Source organism: Rhinoderma darwinii (genome assembly GCF_050947455.1).
Source record: "Rhinoderma darwinii isolate aRhiDar2 chromosome 12 unlocalized genomic scaffold, aRhiDar2.hap1 SUPER_12_unloc_4, whole genome shotgun sequence".
In the NCBI taxonomy this organism is placed as follows: Eukaryota; Metazoa; Chordata; class Amphibia; order Anura; family Rhinodermatidae; genus Rhinoderma; species Rhinoderma darwinii.
In genome coordinates, this window is record NW_027461875.1 from 189,029 (window position 1) to 209,531 (window position 20,503).

The 20,503-nt window shown below is 42.8% G+C and overlaps 2 protein-coding genes across 3 annotated transcripts in view; one reads left to right on the top strand and one right to left on the bottom strand.

Moving 5' to 3' along the window:
- Positions 1–20,503, top strand: part of LOC142698164 (protein kinase C delta type-like) — a 336,589-nt gene that overhangs the window by 127,919 nt on the left and 188,167 nt on the right. The window lies entirely within an intron of this gene.
- On the bottom strand, positions 17,634–20,077 carry LOC142698165 (uncharacterized). Its single transcript, XM_075847827.1, has 3 exons — positions 19,770–20,077; positions 17,836–18,595; positions 17,634–17,723 (listed from the first exon to the last, which is right to left on the bottom strand). Exons 1-2 carry the CDS (start codon positions 19,825–19,827, stop codon positions 17,877–17,879), a joined length of 777 nt encoding a protein of 258 aa, XP_075703942.1. The 5' UTR covers positions 19,828–20,077; the 3' UTR covers positions 17,634–17,723; positions 17,836–17,876.

A 20,503-nucleotide genomic window follows, 5' to 3' on the forward strand; every position in this document is an offset into this window, starting at 1 on the left:
TGCGCAACCGAGCGTCTGTGCGGACACCACAGGGGAGACAACAGAAGACAGAACTAACACAATGGCAGTTTAGGAGTGGGACGTAACTACGAGAATGGGATACATACAGCGGAATCTAGTGATAGAGGTTAGATGCAGATAGAGCAGGATATATAAAAAATAAAAATAATGAAATAAGATAAGAAAAACAAGAAAAACAGAGGAAGTGTACTATTAACAGGACTGTGCACAAAAAGAAAAAATAATAATAATAATAGAAAGATGAAAAAATAAATAAGCTATAATCCAATAGATATAGGAACCAAGTGAAGAAAAGAAAGGGCATGTTGATATGAATAATGAATATAATATATAATATGAAAAGTGATATACATTAATGTGGATAGGCAATTCCTAAACATCCTATAAGAGTGAATATATATATTATAAAAAATAAATAAATAAATAAATAATAAAATAGTGACAAGTGAGTGCATATATATATATATAAATACATATTCATGAAACAAAAAGTGGAATACATCAAAATATGTGTTTAAAATAAATCTACTCCATCCCATATAACCCATTATATACAGCAAATAGAAAGCCGACAATGTGAAACCCAAAATATAGTACAATGAAATCCACAGTGTCGGCAATAAATACACACATATAGATACATTAGTGGATGTACAAAATGCTGCAACATCAAATATACAATAAATAAAAATAGAGTACTATACAATGTATATTAGAAAAATACATAGTTATTATATCGTAAGTTGAAAAACGCAGCAATTGCTCCAGAAATTTAGAAACATATACACATTGACAGAAAAAATACAACAAATGTACAATACCCAGAATTACAATATGTGTATAACTTCTCCACTTCTGGTTTGCGGTAAAGGCCAGACACGATCATCGTAGATATGTAGAGGAATAAACCCACTCACTGGACAAGATAAACTGCAATATACAAAAGTAGATATAAAACACAAGAAAAAAACCCTAGAGAAAATAAAATTCACGCATGGTTAGAATTTACAAAAAAGGCCTGAAACTAGTGGCTTCGTTTAAGCCAGATGGAGCTACAGTATTAAGTAACGTGATCCACTTCATCTCTTTTCTCAATAACGCCACACGTACATCGCCACATCTACAACCCAAAGAGATCTTATCAATTCCACGTACCTCAAACCCCCTTGGATTACAGGAGTGGAACTCGCGAAAATGCCGTGCAACAGGCTGGAGTTTGTCAATATCCACGACATTGAGTGCCGATTTGATCTTACTCACGTGTTCCAGCACCCGCACCTTCAATTGCCTGGTAGTCATACCAACATAAATGAGCCCACACGGACAGGTAGCAAAGTACACCACAGCTACGGTATTGCACGTGATGTGGTAGACAATTTTATAATCTTTCCTTCCGCTTGAGCTATAAAAGTTAGAGGTACGTAGAATGTATTTACAGGCAGAACAATGACCGCAGTTATACGAGCCCCAGGGAGGGCCTCTACTCCCAAACGGGTTGGGCGCAGCACTAGGAATATAGTGACTCGCAGTCAGAAGGTCCTTAAGATTTCTAGACCGCCTCCAAGTAATGGAGGGGTAACTGGGTAAGACCCCTGCCAAGTCGCGATCAGTGAGGAGGACCCGCCAGTGCTTTTGCAAAATATCACGAATCTCAGTCCAATGAGGGTTGAAAGTGGTGATAAATCTGACATTCTGATCTATTTTGTGTCTCTTGGGTCTACTCACCAGAAGTCCATCGCGAGTTGAATTTTTAGCTCTTAGGTAGCCTTTCTTAATGACCCTCTGACTGTACCCACGACTCTTGAATCTTGCTGTAAGGTCCAAAGCTTGACGCTCAAAGTTGCTGTCACTGGAGCAGATACGCTTTGCCCTCAAAAACTGGCCCACGGGTATAGATGTTGTAACCTTCGGGTAGTGGGCAGACGTGGCATGGAGGAGGGCATTTGTGGAAGTTTTTTTCCTGAAAATATCGGTAGAAATAAAACCGCTATTATCTCTGCAAATCTTGATATCCAGAAAGTCAACGCATGTCAAGCTAAACTTCCATGTCAATTTGATGTTGATATCATTCCTGTTAAGGGAATCAAGGAAAGATTCCAAGCTAGACGTGGAGCCTTGCCAGATGAATAGAATATCATCTATATACCGTGACCACAGGAGCACTGAATCATGACCCGGAATCTGCTGCACAGTCTCCCACTCCCACAGCCCCAGGAACAGATTAGTATATGAGGGTGCACAAGTGGCCCCCATTGCTGTGCCCTGGAGCTGTAGGAAGAGACGGTCCTTGAATACAAAAAAATTATGTGTTAGTGCAAAGTCGAGAAGGCATAGAATAAACTCAACAAGATCCGGGTCATGATTAGTCATCTGTAAAAAATGTCTAGATGCTCGGATCCCGTGGTCATGGCATATAGATGTATACAGGGACTCCACGTCACATGTGACAAGAAGCATGTCATCCTCAAGATACAGCCCATCAAGACGTTGTAACATATCCGTGGTATCCCTGATGTATGACGGCAGGGTTTCCACACATTTCTGTAGATAAAAATCCACGAATATGCAGATGTTCTCACATAGGCCACCAATCCCTGACACTATTGGGCGCCCGGGAGGGCAGATGACATTTTTGTGCACTTTAGGCAGTAAATAAAAAGTGGGCTTGATGGGAAAGTCCACGGAAAGACCATCTCTTAATTTGGAGTTGATAATATTGGAATCCACACCTTGTTGCAATAAACTATCTAGTTCTGCTTTAAAGGCTAGCGTAGGATCTGATGGTAACCTACGATAACAATGGCTCATGTCTAGTTGACGAAAGGCCTCACATTCATACATCTGTGCCGGCCATAATACAACATTGCCCCCCTTATCAGCTGGTTTAATAATAACGTCCCTAAGTTTTCTAAGTTCCAGAATAGCTTGCCTCTCCTTATAGTTAAGATTACATGATGTACTAGACTCGGAAATACTTTCCAAATCCTTCTTGACTAATTTGAAAAAAATATCCACTGAGGGGCATAAGGTGAAAGGGGGGAAATGTTGAGAGCGGCGGCACAGATGCATGGGAAGTCTGGGATCAGTGTGAGCCTCCTGTTCCTCTAGAAGTGATAGAAGGGCATCAAATGCCTGTTTCTCTGCCGGAGAACCCATGGCAGCACTATAATCCCTTCTACCAAAATGTTTTTTAAAAAGTAGTTTTCTAGAGAAAAGAGCCAAATCCTTGATGGTGGTAAAAAGATCAAATTTACCTGTGGGGGAAAAAAGACAGACCCTTTTGCAGAACATTTATTTGGGAGGACGACAGAATATGGGAAGAGAGGTTAATTACCTTTAGAGCCTCCTGTTTCTCTTGTCCCTGTTGAATACCCCTCTGGTCTTTCTTTTGACTGCCGGTGTTCTGGGGTCGAACAGGGGGTCTCCATCTCCTGTGGCCTGAGGTTTGTCTAAAAAACCGCCACATTCTTCTTCAGATACAAGAGAGGCAGAGGAGACAGAACGGGACAGGGACCAAGCCCTTTTGGTATGCCAACGATAGATTTTATTTGACTGGAAATCACTCAAATCGCGCTGAAATTTTCTGGTTTTGAGATCTTGTATCTCTCTCTCCCACTTTTTCAGCTCCTCCTCCAATGCCTTATCAAAAGTGCCAAGCTCTTCTGTACTAAGAGATTGATGTATCTTTTCCTTAAAGGAACAGTGTCATCACAAATTATTTTTTTATATGTTAAAGATGTTAGTGCTTTATTAAAAACGTTTATATTCATTTGTGTGTTTGTGTTTTACGTTTTCTTATTTTTACACTTTTTCTTCCCTATGGGGGCTGCCATTTTTTGTTCCATTTCTGTGTGTGTCGATTAACGACACATACAGACATGGAATACGGCAGCCACAGTCCCATAGGGACTGCGAACGGCTCCCGTCCCATTGACTGCAGTGTACGGCGTCTGTGTGGGAACTGCGCATGCGCCGCTCCCACACAGTCCTATTCGAAATTGGCGCCGTCCGGAATTTCCTGTGGACCGGAAGTCGCGGCCGGACAGTAATATTACTACTTCCGGTCGCGGCTTCCGGATTTGTGCACTTGCACCAGCGGCAGCAAACGGAGCGGACGGGCCGGAGGGAGCCGCGGCGGCAGGAGCAGGTAAGAGATTTCAATGTATGTTCGTGTTTGTGTGTGTTTACTACTGTATGTAAACCTACTACACTGTGGGTTAGCTCAAAAAATGGCGACACACAGTGTAGGAGGTTACATCGTTCAAACCCCTCGTTTATCCCGGCACTAGCCAGGATAAAGGAGGGGGGGATGCTGAGAGCTCACTAGAGCGAGGGCTTTTAACCCAATGTTGCAATGCTGCAATTTTGGGAACAGCTCCATCTAGTGACCAAAAATGGGTAGTATTATAAATTAGAAATAATTTATAATATTTCCTGGACTCGTGCAAAAAAATAAAAAAAATTTGAACAATGTTTAATCACCCACACACTAAATGTTTAATTTTTAAAAAAAAAACATGTTTTTCTGGCAACACATTCCCTTTAAGGGAATCAATATACTTTTCCAGAGAGTCGAGGGTTCTACGATCTGCCCCAATGAGCAGCTCAATAAGCGTGCGCGAACATTTAGTAAGGGAATCTTCCCATTTCGCAACAAAAGAAGGATCCTCCGTATCCAAAGTGGGGAACACCTGCAGGTGTAGGCCGCGAGGTATAATATCTTTCTGCAGATAATTTTCCAAGGCTGCCTTGTTCCACCAAACTTTGGTGCGTTTTTTGAGAAGATCACGTATTTTAAGTTTCAAGCCCTTAATGTTACTACTTTCTGTAGTCACTGCTGAATTCTCTCCGAATATGGTACCAAGTTGTGTAATCCAATCCTTATCTCTTTTCCTGAAATCCATAAATCCTGAGGTATATTCTGTAAACACAGACAAGAATAGTCAAGACAACCTAACCAAAAACCTCGCACCAAAGAAATGGCATGTAATGGGGTCCCCTATAGCAATAAAACCTAAAAACGAACCAGATGGGACATATCCCTAAAGAAAATATTGTACTCAATATAAAAAGCACAAAAAATATCTTTATTAAATATAATGACAAAATAGCACAGTAATAGAAAAAGAGAAATAATACAGCATATACGGAGACATATACAGCAGGGTCAGATAGAAAAGACCAAGACAAACAGAATCAACCATGTACTAATGATCGCTCACACGCTCAAATAATATTCAATAATGACACAAGCCCAGGGGTGTATGATGTAAATCCCACATGTAGCCAAAACAGTGTGAAGGTGGCCTGTATAATATCAAAGCCTATACAAATAGGAAAGGGCAGAATAGCTTATGGCAATGTCCATATAATGATAATACGTCAGAGCCAACACAAAAAAGGTGCAGCTAAATAGATATACATAAAATAATGCGTAAAAGGACAGCGCAGTATAGCTAAATAGATATACAATACTGCTGGGTAGAAATCAGCACAAGAAAAGAGTGTGGCTGTTGACGTATATCAATAGATAGTGTAGCTAAAATAGCCATAGAGAAATGCAGCTGCCATAGTTAAACAGTGTAGCCCAAAGATCAGTGCAAGTTTAGCAAAAATACAGACACATACCCTGAGACATGTTGAGAGAGCGTGGAGGATCAGAAGAACTGGGTGAACAAGCGCCTCGACGCGCGTTTCGCCCGATAGACCGGCTTCGTCAGGAGGCTAATTTAAAATGGTACTCCAGGGTTATAAATAAAGAGCATAAAATTAGGCTCACCTGTGATGAGCGCAAATCGGCGCTCGGAACACACGCCCAGTGACGCCCACATCACGGGACGCGCCGCGCGTCAGATGGAGAAGACGCCGCATGGTGAAAATCACCATAGCGACGTAAGACGCTAAGCGGCACTCCCGGATGTAGGCCACACTGCGCATGCGCAACAGAGCGTCTGTGCGGACACCACAGGGGAGACAACAGAAAACAGAAGACAGAACTAACACAATGGCAGTTTAGTACATGGTTGATTCTGTTTGTCTTGGTCTTTTCTATCTGACCCTGCTGTATATATCTCCGTATATGCTGTATTATTTCTCTTTTTCTATTACTAGGAACAGATACAGACTGATTAACCACGGGCGTCGACACAGAAGCTGTGTCTGGCAGATCCTTTACAACAAGACTCTGGTTACTATGTGTACCATTGAACACCAGACTCTAGACACTATATATACAGCTGATCATCAGACTCTGGAAACTATATGTATCACTGACCACCAGACTCTGGATGCTATATGTATAACTGATCACCAGACTCTGGATGCTATATGTATAACTGACCACCAGACTCTGGATGCTATATGTATCACTGACCACCAGACTCTGGACACTGTATATACAACTGACCATCAGACTCTGATATATATATATATATATATATATATATATATATATATATATATATATATATTCAAACAGAGAAAGCAGCAGCACTCAATCTCAGTAAGAGAAAGCTTACATATGTGAACGGGTGCCAGCAAGCAGTCCAGATCCTAGGACTGTATCAATATTCAGGAGAAATAAATCTTGCAGCACTCCAACAGGGTGAATGAAAAAAAACGGTGATTTATTCAAGCCAACATACAGAGGTGCGACGTTTCAGTCCAACATTAGGACTTTTTTCGAGCATAATGGTGTGTACAACAGTCATGGTTTCTATAGTGTGCATCAAATACAAGCAATCAAGCTCATTACAATAGTATCACAAATACAAACAGCATTTAGTTACGTGTAAAACAAAAGTTACGGTATCAAAAAATAAAACATTGATACAGAAAGTGACAAGTGACATATTTAATAACATCTAAAAACGTCTATATATTAGAACGACTTAATATAGACCTAATTACAATGTCATGAAATATTCCACAAGATGTGTATCAAGTTACGGCTGTCAGACCACTGACCAATCAAAAGACTGATATTTAATTTATGCAAAGTGCTGGTATGTGTTTGACTCAAGTCCTCCCTATCAGGCATTTATTGTTAGCAGGTGCGCATGCGTCAGGCTGACAGCACCAGCAAGTCACGTCTATAGGAAGTTGCCTGGTTACAGGTAATCAACAAACTCCTGACGCCATTGTGCACACATTCCACTAGCGAGAACCGGAAAGAAGTTCCGCAACACGTTGCCAAGTGACAGGTAACAATCAATATTATTGTAAATAGCTTATCAAGCAAAATGTTTCACAAATACATATAGACACAAAATACATCAAACCACGGAATGACAGAATTGATAAATATTCAGGACATATATATGTCCGAAGATGTCCAGGATCAGCATCAAGAGAAGGTAAAACACCTGTATATACAAATGTATATGTATGAGAGGGAAGCAGCAAGAAAAACCAAGTGCAGCAAATAAACCCATTCCTAAAAATGTCATAGAAATTCTATATAGTCGATGGCAGTTATAAGGTATATTAAACTGCGGATAAAGGACTCACACGAAAGGGGAGGGATCAGGGTCCCAGTTATGTGCTCCATGAAAAGCTACACCAAGGTTAGTAGAGCGACAGTATCCCACTCCCGTGTGCCAAGTCCAACCACAATAACCAGCAATCATGGATCCAACCCATGAGAACTCCACAGTAGCTTATTACATCAGTCAGTTTATACACTAATATTTACATTATTGCTGCGCCCCTTTCACATACATTGAAAGAAATATTTTCCAAAACATTAATACATGAAAACTATTCACAGGACATCAAAATATGAATATCCAATTTCCATCTTCCATTTATTCTTGGTCAATTTTGTATCTTGTGGTCTGAAGTGGTCTACATTCACCTTATGATCTAAAATAGAAAAATAAAGTGTCAAAGATCAAGGTATATATATATACATCTCATATAACAAAATACAAAACCAAAAAAAGAATAATAGACAAAAGCAGAACATTGCTAGAGGATGAATGCAGATGTCAGAGATGAGTCTCAGAGAGTAGCCCTAGCGACATTCAATTCAACATTCAGACCTTTCCGTCTCAATGTTTCCAAAAGGAAAATCCCCTTTGATTGACATTTATGTAGTAATACATTCCTATCACCCCCACTCTGGGGAAGTGGAATATGTTCCAAAATCAGACATTTTAAATCTCTTTCGGTATGTCCTAGTTCAAAAAAATGTTTCGCGCATGGCAAATCTCCTTTATGTTTCCTAATGGAATACCGATGGTTATTCAACCTAGTTTTGAAGTCGCAGGTGGTTTCACCAACATATAATAACTGGCAGGGGCACCATAACACGTCAATGATCCAATCAGAATCGCACGTAAAGTGCTGTCTAATGTTGTACTTTCTGTGTGTTTGAGGGAGCTCAAATACATTGCCCCTACACATGAGTGGACAATTGATCCATTTATAGCAGGGCACCCGTTCACATGTGTAAGCTTTCTCTTACTGAGATTGAGTGCTGCTGCTTTCTCTGTTTGAATATATTTGGATCTACTCAGCTGGCACCTTATTCCACTTTTTCTATTGCTGATACCATGGAACAAAATCGGTACTTTGCAGGATATGCCTTCAGCCAACTCTACTGTTTTTACGGAGGAGGACATTGCTAGAATTTTGAATGGAGCAGAAGGGGATGTCTCTTTCTTGAGTGTACCATCATTACCAGATGTAAAAAGAAATTTGGAGTTTGAATCAAAAAAGTTGATCAATGTGGAATTGCATCTCCTTACACTTGGTCAATATTACAAAAACAAGATGATTCCACGTGGTATGCGTCCCCATTTGAAGCCTACAATGCATACTCAACATGATGAATTCCGTATCAAACATGAGCAATTATCAACTAGGTACGCTTTGGATATCATTTTATTGAATATGGATTTTTTACAGAGAGATCTCATTTGGGTAAAGGCTAAAGTAAAGGAATTGGAGAATGTATTACAGTCGCTAGTGTCTGCTGAGGATTTTAGTCTACATATTGAGAAATTACATACTACATTGAGTAAAGCTAGATTGGAGACAGAAACCACCAAGAAAAGAAAATGGTATAGAGACCAACTTGATTATAAGACTGGACACGTTTATTCATGGGACAACTCTAATGATCGTATGGTGGGACTACCAAGGAGGGAACATAAAAATCGGGATATATACAGGAACATCAATGGTGAAGATCGACCTCTTGATCAGACCCAGAGTAACAGCTCAAGCCATACAGATTTTTTAGGAGTCGACAATATGGAAATCAGAAACGAAAACCCACCAGGAGAGCGGGACATAAGAGGCGCCGACGATCTACGGTCTAGTACATATGGTAATACTTTGAAACATCCTAATATTACTACACTTGATTATCTGCATTGGATGAGCTGGTCCATAGCCTCGACCTCACCATTAAACCCGCCGACAAAGGGGGTGCGGTTGTGGTTATGGACTCCAAATCCTAAATTGCTGAAGCTCATAGACAATTGAATGACACTAAGGTCTATAGACTATTAAGTTATGACCCTAGATTTGATATAGAGAGGAGAATTAAAAACTTATTTAGGGGTCTGGGGTCAGTATTTATTTAGGGTTCTGGTCTGGGGTCTGTATTTATTTAGGGGTCTGGTCTGGGGTCTGTATTTATTTAGGGGTCTGGTCTGTGGTCTCCATTGATTTAGGGTTCTGGTCTGGCGTCTGCATTTATTTAGGTGTCTGGTCTGGGGTCTGTATTTATTTAGGGTACTGGTCTGTGGTCTTAATTGATTTAGTGGTCTGGTCTGGTGTCTGCATTTATTTAGGGTTCTAGTCTGGGGTCTATTTATTTAGGGGTCCAGTCTGGGGTCTGTATTTATTTAGGGGTCTGGTCTGTGGTCTGTATTTATTTAGGGAAGTGGTCTGGGGTCTGTATTTATTTAGGGGTCTGGTCTGGGGTCTGTATTTATTTAGGGGTCTGTTCTGGGGTCTGTAGTTATTTAGGGGTCTGGTCTGGGGTCTGTATTTAGTTAGGGGTCTATTTATTTAGGGGTCCACTCTGTGGTCTGTATTTATTTACGGGTCTAGTCTTGGGTCTGTATTTATTTAGGGGTCTGGTCTAAGGTCTGCATTTATTTAGGGGTCTGGTCTGGGGTCTGTATTTATTTAGGGGTCCGGTCTGGGGTCTGCATTAATTTAGGGGTTGGGTCTGGGATCTGTATTTATTAAGGGGTCTGGTCTGGGGTCTGTATTCATTTAGTGCTCTATTCCTGGGTCTGTATTTATTTAGGGGTCTGGTCTAGGGTTTGCATTTATTTAGGGGTCTGGTCTGGCGTCTGCATTTATTTAAGGGTCTAGTCTTGGGTCTGTATTTAGGTGTCCGGTCTGGGGTCTGTATTTATTTAGGGGTCCGGTCTGGTGTCTGCATTAACTTAGGGTCTGGTCTGGCGTCTGTATTTATTTATACAGACCCCAGACCAGACCCCTAAATAAATACAGACCCCAAACCAGACACCTAAATAAATGCAGACCCCAGACCAGACCCCTAAATCAATGGAGACCACAGACCAGTCCCCTAAATAAATACAGACCCCAGACCGGACCCCTAAATAAATACAGACCCCAGACCGGACACCTAAATACAGACCCAAGACTAGACCCCTAAATAAATACAGACCCCAGACCAGACCGCTAAATAAATGCAGACCCCCAGACCAGACCCCTAAATGAATACAGACTCCCAGACCAGACCCCTAAAAAATACAGACCCCAGACTAGACGCCTAAATAAATTCAGACCCCTGACCGGACCCCTAAATAAATACAGACCCCAGACTGGACCCCTAAATAAATACAGACCCCAGACTAGACCCCTAAATAAATGCAGACCCCTGACCGGACACCTAAAAAAATACAGACCCCAGACTAGACCCCTTAATAAATACAGACCCCAGACCAGACCCCCAAATTAATGCAGACCATGTACCGGACGCCTAAATAAATACAGACCCAAGACCAGACCCCTAAATAAATGCAGACCCCCAGACCAGACCCCTAAATAAATACAGACCCCAGACCAGACCCCTAAATAACTACAGACCCCAGACCAGACCCCTAAATAAATACAGACCCCAGACCAGACACCTAAATAAATGCAGACCCCAGACCAGACCCCTAAATCAATGGAGACCACAGACCAGTCCCCTAAATAAATACAGACCCCAGACCGGACCCCTAAATAAATACAGACCCCAGACCGGACACCTAAATACAGACCCAAGACTAGACCCTTAAATAAATGCAGACCCCAGACTAGACCCCTAAATAAATACAGACCCCAGACCAGACCGCTAAATAAATGCAGACCCCCAGACCAGACCCCTAAATGAATACAGACTCCCAGACCAGTCCGCTAAAAAATACAGACCCCAGACTAGACCCCTAAATAAATTTTGTTTGTGCAGGCGCACTTCTGTTCCAGAGGAGCTCCAAAGGAAAGGCAGTAGTATGTGGCTACTACTCAAGACTGTTTTCCTCTGCTGAGCGCAATTATTCCATTGGAGATCGGGAGCTACTGGCTATCAAATTGGCCCTGGAGGAGTGGAGACATCTTCTGGAGGGCGCTGCTCACCCCATCCTGATCTTCACTGACCACAAGAATCTCACTTACCTTCAGTCTGCACAAAGACTGAATCCTCGTCAAGCCAGGTGGTCACCCATTTCCAATTTCTACTCCACTAACGTCCCGCTGACAAGAACGTGAGGGCCGATGCCCTGTCCAGATCATTTGAAACGGAAGACACGGTGGAGTCCCTTCAGACGATCATAGACCCATCCTGCATTGTCACCGCCAATCCTCTGCAGCTTAGAAATATCCCTCCAGGGAGAACTTTTGTTCGGTTGGCAGACAGAAAAAGAATTCTCCGCTGGGGACACAGTTCTAAACTAGCTGGGCACGCCGGTGTCCGTAAGACCCAAGACCTGATCGCTCGTCCCTTCTGGTGGCCCACGCTACCTAAGGATGTTCTGGACTTTGTCTCTGCTTGCACGGTGTGTGCCTCTAACAAAGTGGCTCACAGCAAGCCTGCCGGCCTGCTTCAACCCCTGCCTGTACCCAGTGCCCCCTGGCAGCACATCGCTATGGACTTTGTCACGGACCTTCCTCTCTCAGCAGGATGCAACACCATCTGGGTGGTGGTGGACCGGTTCTCTAAGATGGCACATTTTATCCCGCTGACCGGCCTACCCTCTGCTCCTCGACTGGCAATTTCCTTCATTCAGCACATCTTCCGCTTGCATGGCATGCCTCTTCACATTGTGTCCGACCGGGGGGTTCAGTTTACCTCCAAGTTCTGGAGAGCCCTCTGTAAACTCCTGGATGTGAGTTTGGACTTTTCCTCTGCCTATCACCCCCAGTCCAATGGGCAAGTTGAGAGGATCAACCAGATCATGGAAAATTATCTCCGCAACTTCATCTCTTCACAGCACGATAACTGGGTACAACTTCTTCCATGGGATGAGTTTTCATATAATAACCACACAAGTGAGTCCACCACTTCCACTCCGTTTCACATCGTGTACAGTCAACATCCCAGAGTTCCTCTTCCAGTGTCGACTTCATCTCAGGTACCCGCTGCTGACTCTGCATATGGGGACTTCCTGCAAATCTGGCAACAGACCCGGTCCTCTATTTTGCTGGCGGTAGACCGCATGAAGCGTAAGGCAGATACCAAAAGAAGAGAGCCGCCTCAGTATCTTCCAGGGACTAAAGTCTGGCTGTCCTCTCGAAACATTCACTTGAGGGTGCCTTCATACAAGTTTGCTCCCAGGTTCCTTGGTCCCTTCGAGATCCTGCAACAAATTAACCCTGTTTCCTATAAGCTGCAGCTGCCCCCTACCCTCAGAATCCCTAACTCCTTCCATGTGTCCCTCCTGAAACCTGTGGTCCTGAACCGCTACAGCAAGACCTCTAGTTCCACAGTTGCTTCCAGCGGCCCTTCTGATGTATTCGAGGTAAAGGAGATCCTGGACCGCAAGAGGGTAGGAGGAAGGACTTTCTATCTGGTGGACTGGAGAGGGTTTGGTCCTGAGGAGAGGTCCTGGGAGCCAGAAGAGAACCTCAGCGCCCCTACTCTTATTAAAAAGTTCCTCTCTCACTCTGGCACCAAGAAGAGGGGGCGTAAGAGGGGTGGATACTGTAGCGCCCATGGCCGCGGGCCGTCGAGTTCACTCACCTCCCGATGCCCGCAGCCATGGATCTGTGAGCGCTGGCCTCCGTCTCCCTCCTAGGAGAGGCCAGCGCTCGCTTCCGCTCCGTCCGGCTGGGTCCCGTAAGGGCCAGCGCGCGCACATGAAAACAATGATCATTAACCCACATGACTTCCTGCTCTATAAGAATGCCCCAGCCCTTCTGATCCTTGCCTGAGCGTTGTTAGTCTTTCCCAGTCTGTCTTGCAAATGGTCCCTTAGTGTCTCCCGTTCCCGCTGTTACCCATGCCCTATTACCGTTCCTGTATTCCGCATTGTTCCTGTGCCTACCCGTGTTCAAGTGTCATCTGCCACGTCAAGTGCCATCTGCCACGTCAAGTGCCATCTGCCACATCAAGTGCCATCTGCCACATCAAGTGTCTTCTGCCACGTCAAGTGCCATCTGCTCATCGGATACTGCCCGCCACGTCTGGCGCCACTTTCCGCACCTGCCTCCATCCGTGCTGAAGCCACAGCCACCGCCCGGACTATTTCAGGTAGCTAAGCATTACTGTCTGCCATCTTACTTTCACATAGACTGTGACCTGGTCAGCTGCCTCCCCGCTACGGTGGAGCGGCCTAGTGCGTCCACAAACCCAGTGTCCGTGACAGCTGGCCTCCATATTCTTAATTCAATCGATCATCTGATAGATGTGCTGGAAAAACAAATCCAATCCATGGAGACCCCTACTCACAACTTACAGGACTTAACCCCTTAATGACGAAGCCTAGGTTGGGCCTTAAGGCTCAGAGCCCATTTGTCTAATCTGACATTTTCTAAGGGGAGACATTTCCTCAAGCTGTTGCAGGAAAATTTTATAGGCCAGTTTGTGGAAGACCCTACTAGAGGTGAAGCTCTGTTGGATCTGGTCATTTCTAATAATGCAGAGCTTGTTGGGAACGTCAATGTTCGTGAAAACCTCGGTAACAGTGATCACAATATAGTTACATTTTACCTATACTGTAAAAAACAAACACAGGCTGGGAGGGCAAAAACATTTAATTTTAAGAAAGCCAATTTCCCCAGGATGAAGGCGGCAATTCAGGATATAGACTGGGAAGAACTAATGTCAAATAATGGGACAAATGATAAATGGGAGATTTTCAAATCTACTTTGGGTTATTATAGTGCAAAATTTATTCCTATAGGTAACAAGTATAAACGACTAAAATTAAATCCCACATGGCTTACACCTTCTGTGAAAGGGGCAATACACGACAAAAAAAGGGCATTTAAAAAATACAAATCTGAGGGTACGTCTGAAGCCTTTGTAAAATATAAAGAGCTTAATAAAATCTGTAAAAATGTAATAAAATTAGCAAAAATACAAAATGAAAGGCAGGTGGCCAAGGATAGTAGAACAAATCCCAAAAAATTCTTCAAGTATATAAATGCTAAAAAGCCAAAATCTGAACATGTAGGACCCCTAGATAGTGGTAATGGGGAGTTGGTCATAGAAGATCAAGAGAAGGCAGAGTTACTGAATGGGTTCTTTTGCTCTGTATATACAACAGAAGAAAGAGCAGCTGATGTAGCCGGTGCCAGTGCTGTTAATATATCAGTTGATATATTGAATTGGATGAATGTAGATATTGTCCAAGCTAAATTAAATAAAATAAATGTGCACAAGGCCCCGGACCAGATGGGATACACGCTAGAATTCTTAAAGAGCTTAGTTCAGTTATTTCTGTCCCCCTTTTCATAATATTCAGAGAATCTCTAGTGACTGGAATAGTGCCAAGGGACTGGCGCAGGGCAAATGTGGTGCCTATTTTCAAAAAGGGCTCTAGGTCTTCCCCGGGTAATTATAGACCAGTAAGCTTAACATCCATCGTGGGGAAAATGTTTGAGGGGCTATTGAGGGACTATATACAGGATTATGTGACAATAAATAGTATTATAAGTGACAGCCAGCACGGTTTTACTAAGGACAGAAGTTGTCAAACTAACCTAATCTGTTTTTATGAAGAGGTGAGCAGAAGTCTAGACAGAGGGGCCGCTGTGGATATAGTGTTTATATGAAGAGGTGAGCAGAAGCCTAGACAGAGGGGCCGCTGTGGATATAGTGATTATATGAAGAGGTGAGCAGAAGTCTAGACAGAGGGGCTGCTGTGGATTTAGTGTTTTTGGACTTTGCAAAGGCATTTGACACTGTCCCCCATAGACGCCTAATGGGTAAATTAAGGACTATAGGTTTAGAAAATATAGTTTGTAATTGGATTGAGAATTGGCTCAAGGACCGTATCCAGAGAGTTGTGGTCAATGATTCCTACTCTGAATGGTCCCCGGTAATAAGTGGTGTACCCCAGGGTTCAGTGCTGGGACCACTATTATTCAACTTATTTATTAATGATATAGAGGATGGGATTAATAGCACTATTTCTATTTTTGCAGATGACACCAAGCTATATAATATAGTTCAGTCTATGGAAGATGTTCATGAATTGCAGGCAGATTTAAACAAACTAAGTGTTTGGGCGTCCACTTGGCAGATGAAGTTTAATGTAGATAAATGTAAAGTTATGCATCTGGGTACGAACAACCTGCATGCATCATATGTCCTAGGGGGAGCTACACTGGGGGAGTCACTTGTTGAGAAGGATCTGGGTGTACTTGTAAATCATAAACTCAATAACAGCATGCAGTGTCAATCAGCTGCTTCAAAGGCCAGCAGGATATTGTCGTGTATTAAAAGAGACATGGACTCGCGGGACAGGGATGTAATATTACCACTTTACAAAGCATTAGTGAGGCCTCATCTAGAATATGCAGTTCAGTTCTGGGCTCCAGTTCATAGAAAGGATGCCCTGGAGTTGGAAAAAATACAAAGAAGAGCAACAAAGCTAATTAGGGGCATGGAGAATTTAAGTTATGAGGAAAGATTAAAAGAATTAAACCTATTTAGCCTTGAAAAAAGACGACTAAGGGGGGACATGATTAATTTATATAAATATATTAATGGCACATACAAAAAATATGGTGAAATTCTGTTCCATGTAAAACCCCCTCAAAAAACAAGGGGACACTCCCTCCGTCTGGAGAATCTATGGAATAGCCTACCGCAGGAGCTGGTCACTGCAGGGACAGTAGATGGCTTTAAAAAAGGGTTAGATAATTTCCTAGAACAAAAAAGTATTAGCTCCTATGTGTAGAAATTTTTCCTTCCCTTTTCCCGTCCCTTGGTTGAACTTGATGGACATGTGTCTTTTTTCAGCCGTACTAACTATGTAACTATGTAACTATGACATGTGCCACTTTATGTGGTAATAATAACTTTGGAATGCCTTTATTTATCCAAGTGATTCTGAGACTGTTTTCTGGTGACACATTGAACTTTATGTTAGTGGTAAAATTTGGTTGATACATTCAGTGAAAAACAGAAAAAATTACAGAAAATGTGGTGTAAGGCAGATGGTTATAACACACAAAATAGTTATTAGTTAACAATTTGTTTTTTTAAATAAAGGACTTAATATTGAAAAAAGTTTTTTTATACAAGTGTTTTTTTTTTGTCTCACTAGGTGACTTGAAGTCAGGAATCCCTGATCGCTATTCTAATACACTGCACTACATGCGTAGTGCAGTGTAAAAGTGTTGTCAGTTACTCACTGACAGCAAACCTAAGGCAGGACAAACTAGGCTTCCGTAGATGACAAACCCGGAGGCCATTGTTAGGCCTCCTGTTGCCATAACATGATGGAATAGAACGTCAAGGAGCAGGAAGGGGTTAAAGGATCTGCTAACGTCTTGGTGCCAGATACCACAGGACACTTTTAAAGATCTTCTGAAATCCATGTCCCAACGGGTCAGAGCTATTATGGCAGCACGAGGAGGACTACACAAGGCAGGTGGTTTTAATGTTATGTCTGGATGGTGTATATGTTAGTAATTAATTTCTATTCATTTGTACATTGATGGAAATTAGGGTATGTTCACGCGCAAACTCAAAAATATCTGAAAATACAGAGCTGTTTTCAAGGTTTTCAGCGTTTTTTACGGCCGTTTTTGGAGCTGTTTTCAATATTGTCTAGGAAAAACGGCTCCAAAAGCGGCCCATAAGTGACTTGCACTTCTTTTGTGAACATACCCTAAAAAAAGAGTATTTTTTCTGTGATTTTTATTTTTACAATATATATCAATCACCCTAAATATTGTAATCTTGGGGCCTACATTGCTCCTATGTAAACATGGGAACGCCACCATTCTCACCAGTTTTAAGGCGTAATGTAAGTCTTAGGCCAAAATGTAGTAGTAGTCGAAACGCCAATCCAACCGAGATGGAATATGAAATATCCAAAATAGAAGGGAGTCCCAGGCATAAAATAAGATAAGATAACTTTATTAATCCCCGAAGGGAAATTCCAGTATCACATAAATGGATTCTGGGAAACGGCATCAGGGATCTTTTATTATTAGGTCTCTGTGCAGATTGAGATTCTGGCGTCCAAGGTGAAGATGATGAAGAAGACTAGGTGGTACTGTAGACAAAACAAAAAATAATCAGACCAGACGATAATCACTCAGCAATATACTGGTGCCGAAGCTCCAGCCATGATTTCACAAAAATACTATAGATGTCAGTGATCATACCTGTACTGCTGGTGTTTCTTCTGCACCACAGCTGTTGGTACTTATCTCCTCCTCTTTCTTTGAAAGGCATGGACGCGGCACAAGGGACAGCGTGGATTTGTCGGGATCCAATGTGCAATACAAGGCAGATGGAATATGTGAGAACATGGCAGAACGGTGACTTGCTCTCCAATCTCATAGTCCTCTAGGCATATAGTGCAGGACTGGATGTCTTCGTTTTCAGTAAAGGTTCGAGATGGGAGTCTATCAATCTGCCTGCCTCTCCTGCCTCGCCGACGTTGTCTTCTCTGCACAGGTCTGCTGTCTGTGGTCTCTGTTGTCGACTGTTGGTTGGGAAGCAGCTGACTGGTGCTTGGTGTTGGCTCCACCAGCCTGTTAGATGTTTGCTGAGGAGATCTGCTTCCTTCTCTGGACGGCTGCAGGTTTGGTAGCGGCTCACTGGTGCTGGGCTCTTGTGTTGGTTCCTCCAGCCTTTCGGATCTCTCCTGAGTAGTTGATGGAGTAGACCCAGGCCGGGATTCAACAGGAATTCTGAGCTCGGTCTCACTATTAATACGACGGCCAATTGTCGTTTCAGACTGTTCTATTGGCTCAGGTCGTAAAGGGGACCGGCTTCTGTCCGCTCCGTCTTGCTGCAACCTACGGCGCGGTGGAACTTGACCACGTCTTCGTCTCCTGTCGGGGACATTGTCATGGTCTTCATCCTGTTCCACACTCTGACGCCTTCTATGTCCAGATCTTAATCTTCCATCAGCAATGCCTAGATGTGAAACAATGTGTATAACATATATTAATTATGTACAGAAAAAATGGGAAAAAAGATCAATACCAGACATTTCCTATGGACTCGCGTGGCCTTCTTTCTAGAGGAAAGCTCCCATGTCTTTCTAATCTTGGACAACCGTTTTAATACTATGAATATATACACAGTCGAGTCACATTATTATAACTACTACTAATATCCAGAGTAACCGGCGTGTGCAGCACGGACAGCAGTAGACGGGCTGGGAGTGACTCAATAAGGTGCTGGTAAGTGGTCTCATATGTGGAGCCTCGCTGACTCCATACATCCCACATTTACTGGAGGGTGCGTGGGGGAGGATCCATAAAGCGAACAACACGATTGACGTGGTCCCACAGATGCTCAATTGGGTTCAAGTCTGGAGAAATAGGGGGCCAGGGAAGTACTTGGAAGTCTTGCTCGTGCTCTTCCAACCACTGTCGGGCATTTATAGTCGTGTGACATGTCGCATTGTCTTGCTTTAAGATTCCATTTGCTCCAGGGAAGACAATCAGCATGTATGGTGGATGTGATCTGTAACGATGGATTCATATCTAAATCGGTTCAGAGCCTTCCATATGGATGAGTGGCCCAGAGAATGCCATGGAAAAATACCCCAGGCGCTGACGTCGCCGCCAGCTTTTTCCAGCAATGGTTGTAAAGTCCATCCTTTCGATGAAGCAGAAAACTTGATTTATCGGAGAAGACAACCCTTTGCCAATCATCGGTGCTCTGAGACCAATACTGCCGTGCAAATTGAAGCCATTTTCTCTGATGCACCTTTGTTACATAGGAGCAGTGACCATCCGTCGGGTTCGGAGCCCCATACGCAGTCGGGTTCGCTGAACTGTTGTATTAGACATACGTCTGGTAGCCAACGTTCACCTCTCAAATACATGGCACGTGGTGCTCTGCAGTTTCCATGTCCGTTATTCCCAATGATGCCATTTGTCCACTCACGATACACTGTCACCACAGCAGCACGCGAACAGTTCACAAACTGCGCTGTTTGAGAAATACCGCCGCCCTTGGTCCGAAAGCCAATAATCATCCCTTTTTGCAACTGAAAAACGGTGCATTTTTTGCGGACGCAAAACGGACACGTTTGTGTGAAACTAGCCTAAATGTATCTGATATAACAAGTTCCACTTACCTTGATTTATCCGGGAACTTTCGTCTATTGCAAGCTGCAAGAGTTCTCGGTAACTCATTGTTCCTTGTTGCAGGCGGCTTGATGTTTAAATTCAGGAACAATGGAAAAACGGGATTCCTCAAATAAGAGGGAATCTACCACGATGTTCAGAAGTTGCACTGGTGTTTAAGTGCCCTGAACAGATGATGTAGTAGTCGCTTTGTAGCACAAATTTGCTCTTTGAAAAACCAAGTGAAGTTTCAGCATCAGCATCAACTCGAGATATGGCACTGATGTGACCGCGCTTGGGGTCCTTAGAACTTCACGCCATTGTGATGTCACTGCTATAGATGCCACACCCTCCATTGTTCTGATGACATCACTGCCTGCAGTGATGTCATAATGCTTACGGTATGTCATAAACGGTCCCCTGCTCTGCATTATACCAATCACTGCAGCAAAGCCTCCAAATAAAAAAATAAATATATATTACATTTTTTTATATTTACATATTGCAGCTGAAAATCTCTAATATTTGTTTAGTAAATGTTTCTCTATAATTGTTTAGTAAATGTTGTAGCACACAATTCATCTAAGTAAAAGTCTTAGTAAGTCTTAGAGACTTAGTCTTAGTAAGTCTTAGTCTCAGTGTAATTTGTACTTCCAGATAGTGCAGCTTAATTTCGCTGATTGTGACCCCAGTGATCAGATTTAATCTGTGATGGAACTTGAGAAGTGTTGAATTCCCCTGCAGC

Excerpts from the sequence above, each read along its gene's own strand:
- LOC142698165 (XM_075847827.1), bottom strand. The coding sequence starts at position 19,827 with ATGAGTTACCGAGAACTCTTGCAGCTTGCAATAGACGAAAGTTCCCGG. Across the intron at positions 18,596-19,769 it reads AAGTTCCCGGATAAATCAAG|GCATTGCTGATGGAAGATTA; the intron begins GTAAGTGGAACT and ends TTTCACATCTAG.